This window comes from Anomaloglossus baeobatrachus, chromosome 7 (assembly GCF_048569485.1).
Source record: "Anomaloglossus baeobatrachus isolate aAnoBae1 chromosome 7, aAnoBae1.hap1, whole genome shotgun sequence".
NCBI lineage: Eukaryota > Metazoa > Chordata > Amphibia > Anura > Aromobatidae > Anomaloglossus > Anomaloglossus baeobatrachus.
Window position 1 is genome coordinate 241,675,592 of NC_134359.1, and position 15,761 is coordinate 241,691,352.

A 15,761-nucleotide genomic window follows, 5' to 3' on the forward strand; every position below is an offset into this window, starting at 1 on the left:
CGGAACTTGCAAGAAACCAAAACTAAGGCAAACTGAACTAAACAAAACAAAGGTCAGACCCAGAATGGAGGGAGGAGCAGTCTAATATAGCACCTGCTCACTGGGGATTGGCCAGGGAGGCTGAACTCAATTATTCAAATTCCAAGGGAGTGTGGCTCCACCTCCCTATAGCCAGGTGGAGGGTCTGCAGACAGGAGGCAGTAGCAGAGCAGAAAGTGCTGCAAGCTAATCACACACAGAGCATAAAGGTGCATGTGAGTCAAAGGCAAGATACACTGATTGGCAGCTTTATGTATACACTGTGCCAATCAGTTGTAGGGGTGGGGATATACAGAGCTCTTGAATAGGGAGGACTACATGGCAGCAGGTTTACTAGTCTTCCAATGATAATCTCCTGCTGATAAAACAGTAAGTTTACCAAACTACACTAAGCAGCCCAGTAAGTGACACATCGTTGGAATCAGGGTCTGTATCTCTACATTATGCTGCTCTCAGATTAAGGGGAAAAATCCTGCTGACAGATTCCCTTTAAATGGTATAAATACTTCTCATCCACAGGCAAATCAGGAGCTTAGAAACACAGAAAGCAGTGTTCCTGTGTTTCTCATTAGTAAGAAACTCATTAGGGAAAATAATTGTAAATTAGCCAGACGCATCGATCATTAGACTCTGGTTACTAAAACACTGGGCACATTAGATAACAGGAAAATTAATGGATGTTAAAGTTTAGTGTCGCCATATATGCTCCTTTGTTAACAAAAGCAATAACGACCGGCTAATTGTTTTACCACAACTTAGCGCAAAGTGACGTACACCGCGAATGCTCCTTCATGCTGGCAGGGATGAACACAGAGGAAAGGAGGCATTAACACGAGATCGCTTCCTGGGGCCGGATAATATCAGTGCCTTGCAGCCTATAGCAGTCATGCAATGCTGGAGTCAAAAATATGGAGATCCACAGATTGCTGACCACTTATAGAGAAGGGAATAATTATTTGATCCCTTGCTGATTTTGTAAGTTTGCCCACTGACAAAGACATGAACAGTCTATAATTTTAAGTGTAGCTAATTTTATCAGTGAGAGATAGAATATACAAAATAAAATCCAGAAAATCACATTCTACAAATTATATAAATGTATTTGCATTTTACAGAGAGTGAGGCTATGTGCGCACGTTGCGTAAATACATGCAGTTACGCTGCGCTTTGTAGCGCAGCGTAACTGCATGCGTCCTGCGTCCCCTGCACAGTCTATGGAGATTGTGCAGGGGCCGTGCACACATGGCGTCTTAGAGCGCAGCGCTTCGGCTGCTGCCCGAAGCGCTGCGTTCTAAGAAGTGACATGTCACTTCTTCCGTGCGCTTTGCCGGCAGCTCCTGCTCCGTCTATGGCAGGAGCTGCAGTCAGAGCGCATGGAATCGGCTTTTTTTTTTTTTTCACTACGGACATTTCTGCAGCGATTTAAAGCGCACGTGTGCTCTTCATATCGCTGCAGAAATTTCTGCAGTGACTGTACGCAACGTGCGCACATAGCCTAGTAAGTATTTGATCCCCTACCAACCATTAAGGCTATGTGCGCACGTTGCGTACAGTTCACTGCAGAAATTTCTGCAGCGATCTGAAGAGCACATGTGCGCTTTAAATCGCTGCAGAAATGTCCGTAGTGAAGCCGATTCCATGCGCTCTGCCTGCAGCTCCTGCCATAGACAGAGCAGGAGCTGCCGGCAAAGCGCACGGAAGAAGTGACATGTCACTTCTTTTTACGCAGCGCTTCGGCAGTAGCCGAAGCGCTGCGCTCTAAAACGCCACGTGCGCACGGCCCCTGCACAATCTCCATAGACTGTGCAGGGGACGCAGGACGCATGCAGTTACGCTGCGCTACAAAGCGCAGCGTAACTGCATGTATTTACGCAACGTGCGCACATAGCCTTAGAGTTCTGGCTCCTACAGACCTGTTAGATGCTCCTAATCAACTCGTTACCTGCATTAAACACAGCTGTCTTATATTGTCACTTGTATAAAAGACTCCTGTCCACAGACTCAATTAATCAGTCAAACTCTAACCTCTACAACATGGGCGACCAAAGATCTTTCTAAGGCTAGCGCCACACATCCGTGCTGCCGGCACGTGTTTGTCATTTTTTACACGTACCGGCGGCACGGAGACACTTTAACCAATGCTACCCTATTGTAGCAGGCACACACACGTAAAACCACACGGAACGTGTGTCCGTGTGCGTTTGTACGTGTGTGCTTTTTTGAAAGCGCTGACATGTCAGTGTTTTCTCCCGCAGCACGGGTGTCACACGGCCCGCACCCGCACCACACGGGTGTAGTGTGGATGCGGTCCCGTGTGACACGCACCGGAGAAACCACACATGTCAGTGAAAAATAAAAAAACATTAACTCACCTTCTCCAGCCCTCCTGTCTCTGCCGCTGCTGCCTCTTGCTGCCGACCGCCGCTCATTATTCTCATTGAATATTCACTTCACTGCCTGGCAGCAGCAGCGGGGAGACGGGAGGGCTGGAGACCGAGGATCAGCACCACGGACAGCAGCGCGGACATCAGGAAGGACCAGGTGAGTATGATAATTACCGGTTCTACGTGTGCTATCGCGGATAGCACACGTAGAACACACGTGTCACGCACGTACCAGAGACACGTACTTACCTGCACGCAACACGCAGGGAAAATACGTGTCTCTCGGCACGTGCGTGAATTTCACGTGAGTGTGGCAGAAGCCTAAGGCTGCTTTCACACATCCGGCTTGAGCTCTGCGGCTCAATCCGGCTGTGCAAGCTATGCAACGGATGCGGTGAAAACACCGCATCCTTTGCATAAGTTTTTCCCTTGCGGCCCGTCCGGTTTTTGCCGCTTGCGGCATGCTACTGAGCATGCGCAGTGGCAAAAAACGCATGCGGCGGCCAGATGCGTTTTTTGCCGCATTGCGCCGCATCCGGCCGCCATAGGCATGCATTGAGAGATGCGCCGCATCGGCCGAATGCGGCGCCATGCGGTTTTTTTTGCTGCACGAAAAAACGTGCTAGGCAACGTTCCATCCGGCCGCCGCATCGGCTAAATCTGCCGCATGCGGCAAAAACCGGATGGAACGCAAGGCCATGCGGCACAATGCGGCACTAATTAAAGTCTATGCAGGAAAATCGCAACCGGCAGCAAAAAAAAACAGTTGCGATTTTCCTGCAAAGTGCCGGATTGTGCCGCATTGCAGAAACCGGATGTGTGAAAGTAGCCTAAGGATGTCAGGGACAAGATTATAGACCTGCACAAGGCTGAAAGTAAGGCTGGACTCATACGAGCGTATGGCATCTGATGCGAGAGCATCGGATGCGATATGCTAATGTCCCCCGGCTCAGGCTCTGCTGCGAGCGTGAGCCGAGTGTCATGCGACTGTAACCCGATCTTGCGATCGGGTCACAGCTGTGAAGGTGAGGGAGGGCGCTGCGGAGGAGAGTGAGGGGTTAATCCTCCCATCTCCTCCATTGTCAGCCTGTGCGTATATCGCACTGCACTGGGATAACATCCGAGTGCAGTCCGATGTATCTCTCGCATCCATTCACTTGAATGGGTGCGAGAGATACGGCGGTAGCAGCAAAACGCAGCATGCTGCCGCTTTTCTTGCATCCAGAATCTGGATGCGAGAAAAGCTGACCAAAAGCTCAACCTCATTGCCTAACATTGGTCAGAGTGCAATGCGAGAATTTCTCGCATTGCACTCGTCCGATTTTCACGCTCATGTGAGCGTACCCTAAGTAGAAGTAAGACATTGGGTGAGAAGGAGACAACTCTTGGTGAAATAGTAAGAAAATGGAAGAAATACAAAAGGAGTGTCAATCGACATTGATCTGGTGCACCATGCAAAATCTCACCTCTTGGGGTATCCAAGACCATGAGGAAGGTGAGAGATCAGCCTAAAACTACACAGGGGAACTTCTTAATGATCTCAAGGCAGCTGGGACCCCTGTCACCAAGAAAACCGTTGGTAACACATTACGCCGTAATGACTTAAAATCCTGTAGTTCCCGCAAAGTCCCACTGCCGAAGAAGGCACATGTGGAGGCCCATCTGAAGTTTGCCAATAAACACCTAGAGGATTCTGAGAGTGATTGGGGGGTGGTGCTGGGGTCAGATAAGACAAAAATTGAGCTCTTTGGCATTAACTCAACTAGCAGTGTTTGGAGGTACAAAAATGATGCCTATGACTCAAAGAACACCATCCCCACTGTCAAACATGGAGGTGGAAACATGTAATGTTTTGGGGTGTTTCTCTGCTAAGGGCACAGGACTACTTCACCACATCAATGGGACAATGGATGGAGTCCTGTACCGTAATATCCTGAGTGACAACCTCCTTCCCTCCGCCAGGACATTAAAAATGGGTCATGGTTGGGTCTTCCAGCACGACAATGACCCAAAATATACAGCCAAGGCAACAAAGGAGTGGCTCAAAAAGAAGCACATTAAGGTCATGGAGTGGCCTAGCCAGTCTCCAGACCTTAATCTCATAGAAAACGTATGGAGGGAGGTGAAGCTCCAAGTTGCCAAGCGACAGCCTCAAAATCATAGTGATTTAGAAATGATCTGCAAAGAGGAGTGGACCAAAATTCCTCCTGACATGTGCGCTAACCTCATCATCAAATATAAAAATGTCTGACTGCTGTGCTTGCCAACAAGGGTTTTGCCACCAAGTATTAAGTCTTGTTTGTCAGAGGGATGAAATACTTATTTCTCTCTGCAAAATGCAAAAATATTTATATAATTTATACAATGTGATTTTCTGGATTTTATTTGGGATATTCTATCACTCACTGTTAAAATTAACCTACCCTAAAAAGTGATAGACTGTTCATGTGTTTGTCAGTGGGCAAACTTACAAAATCAGCAAGGGATCAAATACTTTTTGCCTTCACTGTATACCCTTGCTTAAAGAATTTTTTTTTAAAAAGTAAGTAGAGATCCTGAGAGCCACCAACAAAACTAAAGTGTTATCGTCCCACAGTGTTGATACCTTTTTGTAAAAGGTGATTTACATACTAAATATGGTCTAGTATAAAGTAAACAAAGGTCCGTAATCGCATGGCGGCAAGAAAGATGGGTGGAGGCTTCGGAATGGACTCAGTTTTGGGAAATTGTCACCGTAGCCTGTGACCTTCTCGTGACGGCCCTGGCTCCTCTGCCTGGTAGTAGTGGATGGGTGGTTGTCATATTGTTTTTTCCATCGGAGAACGGATCTTAGCTTAGAAATTAACTGAGGCTGTAACCATAGAAACATCTGCAAAGGATGGCACGGCTGCAGACCCCCTCACCTCTCCTGGGAGACGGCGAATCAGACACCACAAATGATTCCCTCTATGTGCCTTCAGCATCTGCAACAAGTAAAAAAAAAACCAGACCCTCCCCTGGATATAAATCCCCAGCAGGGCTTGTGGGCATCAATTTAATCATAGTAGATACAAGCCTCAGACTGAGCCCGTCTTGATGAAAAGGAGAGAAGTCCGTCTTGTCTTATTGTCAAGGTTATTTAAAAGTCCTTTAATATTAGATACTGAAAACACGATGGATGACGTTATAGAGGACAATGAGCTGGGGAGGTATTGGGATCCTCAATAATATGGCATTTAAACCATGGGTGGCGTTAGCTTTAGGGGTACTTTGCATGCTGCGACATCGCAAGCCGATGCTGCGATGTCGAGCGTAATAGTCCCCGCCCCCGTCACAGCTGCGATATCTTGTAATAGCTGGCGTAGCGAACATTATCGCTACGGCAGCTTCACATGCACTCACCTGTCCTGCGACATCGCTCTGGCCGGCGAACCGCCTCCTTTCTAAGGGGGCGGGTCGTGCGGCGTCATAGCGACGTCACACGGCAGGCGGCCAATAGCAGCGGAGGGGCGGAGATGAGCGGGACGTAAACATCCCGCCCCCCATCTTCCTTCTCATAGCAGCCGGGACGCAGGTAAGGTGATGTTCCTCGCTCCTGCGGCTTTACACACAGCGATGTGTGCTGCCGCAGGAACAAGGAACAACATCGTACCTGTCGCTGCACCGGCATTATGGAAATGTCGGAGAATACACCAATGATACGATAACGACGCTTTTGCGCTCGTTCATCGTATCAAAAAGGTTTTACACACTACGACATCGCAAGTGACGCCGGATGTGCGTCACTTTCGATTTGACCCCACCGACATCGCACCTGCGATGTCGTAGTGTGCAAAGCCGGCCTTAGTCTATGTGCACACGTGGCGGGTTTTTCGTGTTTTTTCATGCATTTTTCCTTGCCTATTTTAATAAATAAAAGCAAGGAAAAAGCATTCCAGTAAAGTCTTTGCGAATCCTGACATGCTGCTTCTTTTTTCCTTGGAGATTTTGTTGCTGAAAAAAGAAGCAGCATGTCAATTGTATCTGCGTTTTTTCAGGGTTCCTATAATCCCCTGCAATGTTTTAACACTACAGTGGATTATATCGCAGCACTTGGCACCATACACTGTGCATACAGCATGGCGTGTGAGGCTCTCTGTAGCTCAGTAACCCGAGGTCATCATGGGGACATCCCAGGGTTACTAAGGCAGTGGTTGGGACCCTGTGATCACATAACAGGGACCTGATTGCCAGGGAGAGGTAAGTGATCCCTCTCCCTGTCTCTTGAATGCTGCAATTGCACTGATTGTAGCATTTAAAGGGTTAAACTGCCGGAAGTGGTGCGGGCACCGAACCGAGCAGTGAGAGCCAGGTCGTCGCTGTAACATCAGCCATGGACCCGGCGGCGAACGTGGGGCTACAGTGCTAAAACCCCAGTGATCGCCAGCACTAAAAAAATACATGTGAAAAAGCACGCAAACGCAATAAAAAATGCACGTTTTTTTCTGCTGCGTTTTTCCTGCCAAAACATGCTTTTTTATGTGCAGAAAAGAAGCATGTATAAAAGCAACGTGGGTGCATAGCCTTATAGTGGAGAAGGTCCGATACACTCTTCATCTGCTGTACAAATGTGTCAGATTTTATCTCCACAAGGCTGGTAACATTACTGCATACACTGTATAAATCATAACATCAAAGGAATGCTAAGATCGAAGCCATAAAGCCATAAGCCTGATATTTCTAAAATATTGTTATCCCTTATCATAAATCTTAGAGATAAGGGATAACTTACTATTTTGGGAATAACCCTTTAAGCACTGGTCGATTAGTAGCTGCCAAACTTCCACTGGGACACTCTACATCAGTCAGACACCCAAATGCAAATATTAAAGGGAATTTGTCACAGTAGATTATTAAGGATGATCGAATACCTCAAATATCCGGCTTCGCGAATATCCGACGAATAGGTCGCCGCTATGCGAATATTCGATGTGCGATGTAAGTCTATGGGAAGCCCGATAGTTCCGAATAGTTGTTATTCGGGTTTCCCATAGACTTACATTGCGCATCGAATATTCGCGAATAGTCGAATAGCGGCGACCTCTTCGGCAAATATTCGCAAAGCCGAATATTTGAGGTATTCGATCATCCCTATAGATTATCATTACAGGACTACTTGGCATGCTGCAGATAGTCCAGCATATTCAGGAGCTCTGTATAACTGATAGATCTGCAGCAGAGAAAACATTCATTTTATCAAAATGACAGCAAACAGCTCAGTAAGTGACACATCGCTGGAATCAAGATCTCTGTCTCTACATTATGCTGCTCTCAGATGGGGAGCAAAAATCTGGTAACAGGGAATTTAACTACCTTTAACTACCATGCTCTTAATATGGACATCAATAATCCATGGTGGTTGGTGGTCCATAATGAAGTCACCACTGTTGGTTGCATAGGTAACAGGTAATAGGTCATAGATTTTGCTGGGAAGTCAAAAGTCAGAACTTGCTGACAATAAAACTGCACCAAAAAAAGCGACAAAAAATCAACAAAAACTGCAGCATATGCATATAGTCTAATGCTGAACACACTAAGGCCTCCTTCACACGTCAGTGATTCTGGTACGTATGACGTCCGATTTCATACATACCGGAGAAACGGACACACGCAGACCCACTAAAATCAATGAATCTTTTGCAGACATCCGTGTTGTTTCATAGACGTGTGTCTGTGTGGAGCACATGTGTGTCCGTGTGTTCTGCACAGAGACATGTCTGTTTTTCTCCCACAGCACTGATGTCCCACAGACCACACACTGATGTGATACATGTGACATGTACTGGAGAAACCACGTTTGTGAAATAAAATGATTTTCTATACTCACCTGTCCCCAGCACTGTTGTCACTTGCTCCCAGGCCCGCTCATTATGCTCATGAATATTCACTGCACCACGGACCTGGAACCAGCAGCACTGGAGACAGCAGCGCCAGAGGCAGCAGTGTCGAGGGCTGGATAGTAAAAAGTTCCTGATCTCTGTGTGCTATCACGGATAGCACACGGAGAACACACATGTGCCAAAATCACGGCACACGGATGGCCATACGCACCTTCAACACGGACCGGGAAAAACTTGCGTTTTTATCACGGACATGTGACAGGGGCCAATGCTGAACACACTAATGCCAAACATACTTATGCTAAAACTTATGGGGACAGTATCTTTACATAGAGCACATGTCCCCTTCATTAGACTCCTAAATTAATTCAGGGCATTGAAAATAAAGTAACACAGACAGCTAAAAAAAATAAAAAAAAGCAGATTATCTGGTTCACAACTCTCTGTCTCTAAATAGTGCCAGTACATGCAATGTCATTGGAACCGTCTAGAGACCCCACTATGGAATCAGGAAAAATGCTGTTAAGGTATGTTCACATTTAACTGTTTTTTGTTGGGTTTTGCCATAAAAAATGCAGCATTTCACTGTTCCGGCAAAGTGAATGAAATTTCTGAAATCTGATACACATGCTTATTTTTTCATTTAAGTAGTATCATATATCTGCAGCAGGTGAATTCTTTCAGCATTTTTCCAATGAATGGAAAAAAGTGCAGCAAAAAAAAAAAAAAAACACTGTAAAAGACAATGTAAAAATACAGCAGAAGGCAATAGAAAAACAGAGCAAAAGGCAATTCAAAAACAACAAAACACAATACAAAAAGAGCAAAAGACAATACAAAAACAGAGCAAAAGGCAATACAAAAATACCAAAAAGCAATAGAAAAACGGAGCAAAAGGCAATACAAAAACAGCAAAACACAATACAAAAACAGAGCAAAAGGCAATACAAAAACAGAGCAAAAGGTAATACAAAAATAACAAAAAGTAATAAAAAACATAGCAAAAGGCAATACAAAAACAGCAAAAGACAATATAAAACAGAGGAAAGGCAATACAAAAACAGCAAAAGACAATACATAAACAAAGCAAAACACAATATAAAAACAGAGCAAAAGGCAATATAAAAACAGAGCAAAAGGCAATACGAAAACAGAGCAAAAAGCAATACAAAAACAGAGCAAAAGACAATACAAACACAAAGCAAAACACAATATAAAAACAGAGCAAAAGGCAATACAAAAACAGCAAAAGACAATAAAAAACACAGCAAAAGGCAATACAAAAACAGAGCAATAGACAATACAAAAACAGCAAAAGACAATACATAAACAAAGCAAAACACAATATAAAAACAGAGCAAAAGGCAATACAAAAACAGAGCAAAAGACAATACAAAAACAAAGCAAAACACAATAGAAAAATAGCAAAAGGCAATACAAAAACAGCAAAAGACAATAAAAAAACACAGCAAAAGGCAATACAAAAACAGAGCAATAGAAAATACAAAAACAGCAAAAGTCAATATAAAAACAGCAAAAGACAATAAAAAAACACAGCAAAAGGCAATACAAAAAAACAGTGCAAAGGACAATAAAAAACAGGGCAAAAGGCAATACAAAAACAGAGCAAAAGGCAATACAAAAACAAAGCAAAAGACAATACAAAAACAGAGCAAAAGGCAATACAAAAACAGAGAAAAAAGGCAATACAAAAACAGCAAAAGGAATACAAAAACAGAGCAAAAGACAATAAAAAAACAGAGCAAAAGACAATAAAAAAACAGAGCAAAAGACAATAAAAAACAAAGCAAAAGACAATACAAAAACAGAGCAAAAGGCAATACAAAAACAGAGAAAAAAGGCAATACAAAAACAGCAAAAGGAATACAAAAACAGAGCAAAAGACAATACAAAAACAGAGCAAAAGACAATAAAAAAACAGAGCAAAAGACAATAAAAAAACACAGCAAAAAGGAATACAAAAACGTAAAATTTTTGTGCAGCCTTATTCCTGCCAAAAGACACGTTTTTGATGCAGAAATGTATGAAGCAAATACATAACATATCCTTACATGCCTAAAAATGCTAAGTACAGAAAGTAAAGAAGGCAACAATATCCTAATAGAAGTAATGTAAATGTAGCTTTAGAGGATATATTTTAAATAGAGCATACTTATACTACAGTAGGTAAATAGTCCACAAATTTCCAATAGCTAATAATACAAGAGATTGTAGCATTAATTATAGTTATATCAATTATATAAGTACAAAGAATTGTCTGAACCCAAAATATAAAATGTAACACTCCCAGTTCTAGATGAAAATATTAAAACAATGTTTCTAATTATGCATAAAAAATGAAGATTATAAACCAGAAAACTATAGAGAAGGTTAGCTTTTCATTTTTTTCACAATAATAACTTCCTTTAATTCCATTTGTCCCTTAGCTTCAGCTTCGATCTGCCTATCTATAAACTAATGAGATTATCAAGTTAGGATTTGTGCATTTTATAAGACAAGGAGCCACCTACCTCCACAACCTAACAGGCTATAAAGTACAGATCAATATTTATTGTGTATGACATCCCAAACGCTATGAAGTACAGTAATCAATAAAATACTAATCTCCTAGGAAGCCAAGCTACTCGCACATTCGTACACACCCTTATCAGCTACATATATAGCTTTTATAAGAGAATTAACAGTAATACAATGGATCTGGTCAGATAATATAATATTATAATACACCAGGTGGTCACACGATGACTATAATGTGCTATGTAGGTGTAGAATATTTGGCTATAGTGTATCTATTTTATATCTTATTATTATTAGGAAACACATTCTTGACAAATCTAATCCCCGTAGATAGACTATAAGCTATAATTATATGAATCGATGACATGTAGCAGTTTTTTTAGATGCTATAGGAATACTTACAATCATTGTCTTTGGTAATCAATGCAAGGCAGACTGTGTGTGAGCTGCTCTGATATTCCAGACCCACTGATATATTAGATTACACTTGATTACAGAGAGATAGTTGCGTAGCATTGGCTAATGCTTGCTCCTAGATTATACCACGAAATCCTTTATTTATATATAAATATATATATATATATATATATATATATATATACTGGGAAAGGATAATAGAGAGTAGAGAGAAGGTCTCTGGAAAAAACAAGTGGTGGGAGGGATGAGACGTGGTACAAAAGAGATGAGTGTAGGAGGGAAATAGAAAATAAAAACAGGCTGAAGGTCGGAAGAAGCGTGGTGCAGAGTTATGGACATTAGTGATAGGGGGGAGGAAAAGGGCTAAAGTGGATGAGAACTTGAAAAGTGCGGAGGTAAAAGCATGGAGGAGGATTGAGGAGGACATAATGAAAGGTGCCTGCATCCTTGACACTAAAGGCCCCCATAACAGAAGTGGGCCAGACCATCCAATTTCCAGCAAGACCATCAACCACCTGATGTGTGTAGAGCCCCCTGACTCTCCCCCCAAGCTAATTGATGGAATTTGAACATTTGATCCTTTGGTTTTGAGGGGAGATTAGCTGTTGTTAGAGATACCTGGTAGAATTTTTCTCCTCTCTCCTTGTCACAAAAAAATTAATGCAAGGCTGAGAGGAAAACTCATGTGTATGGAGGAGTTGCGAAAGATCTGTCTGCTGAACGAAAATTTGGCCAACAGCTACAGAATATCATGTAGGTCAGAAGTAGACCACACACTCTGCATGAAAAGCCAAACGATCTTCTTTATTGAAAATGAAGGTGCAGGATAAAATGCAGGAAGAGAACCAGGTGCAGGCTCCTTCACGGACGATGGACGTTTTACGTGTGAATCACGCTTCGACTGGTCCACTGAGTGGACCAGTCGAAGCGTGATTCACACTCGAAATGGCCGTCGTCCGTGAAGGAGCCTGCACCTGGTTCTCTTCCTGCATTTTATCCTGCACCTTCATTTTCAATAAAGAAGATCGTTTGGCTTTTCATCCAGAGTGTGCGGTCTACTTCTTTCCTGGACTGTATATGGATCCTTCACGCTACATGGACGAGCACCTCTGAGCCAGGATCGTGTGGTGCCTGAGCTGCAATCCACATCAGTGCGATACACCGCAAGGTAATGCTGTAGTGGTGCGGGACTGTTCCATCTCTACATTTGTTGCCATATCATGTAGGTCAGCTTAAGAAGAAACGCAAAGCAAAATCACACATTTTACCCTTTTCTCCTCTTCTTGGTTCTCTAGTAGCAGAAATAATTTTAGGGGATTGTCCAAGGTTAGAAATAGCTTTGATTGTAGATGCTCTACAATATGAGACAGCAGAGAGACAAGAGTGAAGCTGTTTGGGGGAAAAAGTAACATTGTTTTTCTAATTCTGAATGACCTCTTCAAATACCTTGGAGCTCTTTAGTTCACTAGTTAGAAACAATTCCTTGGCCGGGGTCAGACGGGTTTATTGACAATGGCTCGATTTTTATCCAGAAAACTTGGACCATTGTCATCCATGACACGTACGAGTGACATCTAAATTTATACATCAACATTTTATAATGTACATAAATCAAATCAAAGACAGATTCCTACGTTAATTATTGCAACGTATCCATAACAATCAGATGCTACACAGATGATCCATATGGAATCCAATTTCATAGACTTCTACAGGCAACCGAAATACGGAGAATAGTGCATGCTCCGATTTATCTTCACACAGACACTCAGTCCATGTGAAAAATCAGCAATCTGAACAGCACTATCAAATTATAATAGTCATTGTGTTCTTCTTATTTTTACTCTGCTTGGACTTACCCTGGGGGGGGGGGGGTGACTAAGCGACTACCTGTTTTTCACTAGAGCCTCTAGTGGTGAGGATAGACTTGAGCTACAGGTAGCCACTAGGTGCTCCTACAGGGCAGTCCCAGGCCTGGAGCAGCTGACTGGAGGGTCAAAGGAGCCGGAGATGGCAGAACCCAGAGACATAATCAGATTGACCAAGGACGGGACAAACAGAGCAGGTTCAGGAAACATAGACTAAGATTGACAAGGACAGGTCAGGACAAATGGAAGGCAAGCCAGGAGTGGTCAGGACAAACAGGAGGTTAGCCAAGACAAAACAGGAGAGACAATGCAGACAGAGCATGCTAAGACCAAACAGACAAAACAGACAGAGCATGCTAAGACCAAACAGACAAAACAGACAGAGACCTCAAGCTAACAGGACAAGAACTTACTAACAAGAGCTTGCCAAGATCAAACAGACAGACAAAACAGACAGAGCTTGGACAAGAGCATATTAAAGGTCAGACACTTGTGTGGAGGAAGGGGCTACCTGATATACCGAGTGCTGACAGGGGATTGAGGGATTGGCAGGGGAACAAACACACTGCAGTGCAGGACACAGAGAAATTCCTGCAGAGTCTGGCTGTGTTACCCTATAGCCAGGAGAAGACTCAGCAGCAACAGGAGGGTTCAGTAGAAAGCTGGCCACACACAGAACAGTGTCCGCAGTACGTATGATGCCGCATACTACCATGCGGGTCACAGGTGTGATATTACCCCGCCTCCATCTTAGGCTGGACAAACAAAAAATGCCTAAAGATAGGTAGGAGTGCTGAAGACCTAGGGCTGAAAAACAGTACAACAGTAGAAAAGAAACACACAGGACACAGAGAAATTCCTGCAGAGTCTGGCTGTGTTACCCTATAGCCAGGAGAAGACTCAGCAGCAACAGGAGGGTTCAGTAGAAAGCTGGCCACACACAGAACAGTGTCCGCAGTACGTATGATGCCGCATACTACCATGCGGGTCACAGGTGTGATATTACCCCGCCTCCATCTTAGGCTGGACAAACAAAAAATGCCTAAAGATAGGTAGGAGTGCTGAAGACCTAGGGCTGAAAAACAGTACAACAGTAGAAAAGAAACACCTAGCTGGAAAAATGCAGGCCACAAGCATAAAAATCTCCGGAGCAAACGGAAGTCTGACAACCCCGGAAGCTGCACACAGTCAAACAGGCATCTTGGAAACCACAAACAGAATGACAGAAGAAAATCAAGACTAGGGACAGGCAGCAGACAAGACTACTGAGACACCAGACACCGCAGACCTGAAGGTAGAGGCAGACGAAGCTGCCGAACCACAGGAGACGTCCTGCAGCCGACAGCCAAGCTCAGACATCGAGATACAGGCTCAGATAAAGGCTCAGATACAGGTTCAAATACAGGCTCAGACAAAAAAAAACAGGATTGCGAGCAAATCAGCGGGATCCATGTTTGACCTTACTGTAAAGATCGGCGGGTGCGTTAACCCACTGCACCAAGGGGCCTGGGCTTACCATGGAGGAGGGTGACTAAGAGACTACTTAGTTTTAGCTAGAACCTCCAGTGGTAAGGATATACTTAAGCCGAAGGTAAGCCACCAAGTGCTACACCAGGGCAGTCCCTGGGCCCGCAGCAGCTGACTGGAGGGTCAAAGGAGCAGGAGACTAAGGCAGATTTCAGAGACATAATCAGACTGACAACGAACGGGACAAGCAGAGCAGTTTCAGGAAACATAGACTAAGGGTACCGTCACACTAAACGACGTACCAGCAATTCCGACCATGATACGACCTGGTCAGGATCGCTGGTACGTCGCTACAGGGTCGCTAGTGAGCTGTCAAACAGTCAGATCTCACCAGCAACCAGCGACCAGCCACCAGCGACTCGTGTAACGATGCTGCGCTTGGTAACCAGAGTAAATATCAGGTAACTAAGCAAAGCGCTTTGCTTGGTTACCCAATATTTACCCTGGTTACCAGCGTACACTGCTTACAGGCTGCCCGCGCTGGCTCCCTGTATACGTAGCTAGGGTAGACATCGGGTTACTAAGCAAAGCGCTTTGCTTAGTTACCCGATATTTACCCTGGTTACCAACGTACGCTGCTTACACAGAGTCAGTGCTCGTTGGTCTCCCGCAGTCAAACGCACCGATGTCTGCTGCACAGCGGGAGACCAACAAGCAAAAAAATGAACCAGAACAGTGTGTAACGATCAGCTATTTCACAGCAGGGACCAGGTCGCTGCTTAGTGTCACACACAGCGAGATCGCTGATGAGGTCACTGCTGCATCACAAAACCTGTGACTCAGCAGCGATCTCGCAATGTGTACCCCTAAGTCGAATGATGACAGGTCAGGACAAACGTAAAGCAAGCCAGGACGAACAGAAGAGTAGCGCAGCAAAACAGGAGAGACAAAACAGAGACTAAACGGACTGACCAAACAGACGGAGGCCTACAGGCAAACAGAACAAGAGCTTCTTCTTTAAACCAAGCAGACAGACAAAACAAACAGGCTGCTAAGACCAAACAGACAAAACAGACAAAACAGACAGAGACCTCAAGCTAATAGGAAAGACATTACAAACAAGAGCTTGCTAGGATCAAATGGACAGACAAAACAGACAGAGCATACAAACAAGAGCTTGATAAGACCAA

The 15,761-nt window shown here is 44.1% G+C and overlaps 1 protein-coding gene across 2 annotated transcripts in view; it reads right to left on the minus strand.

Moving 5' to 3' along the window:
• SYT17 (synaptotagmin 17) overlaps positions 1–15,761 on the minus strand; it is a 180,102-nt gene that overhangs the window by 146,156 nt on the left and 18,185 nt on the right. Inside the window, exon 1 of one of the 2 annotated variants that reach the window (XM_075317982.1) lies at positions 11,222–11,291. The exons of the other annotated variant lie outside the window; for it this stretch is intronic. Coding sequence (XP_075174097.1) covers positions 11,222–11,227 — 6 coding nt within the window. The 5' untranslated portion in view covers positions 11,228–11,291. Of the gene's footprint in view, positions 1–11,221; positions 11,292–15,761 lie in introns of those variants that run through there. 2 annotated transcript variants of the gene reach the window in all.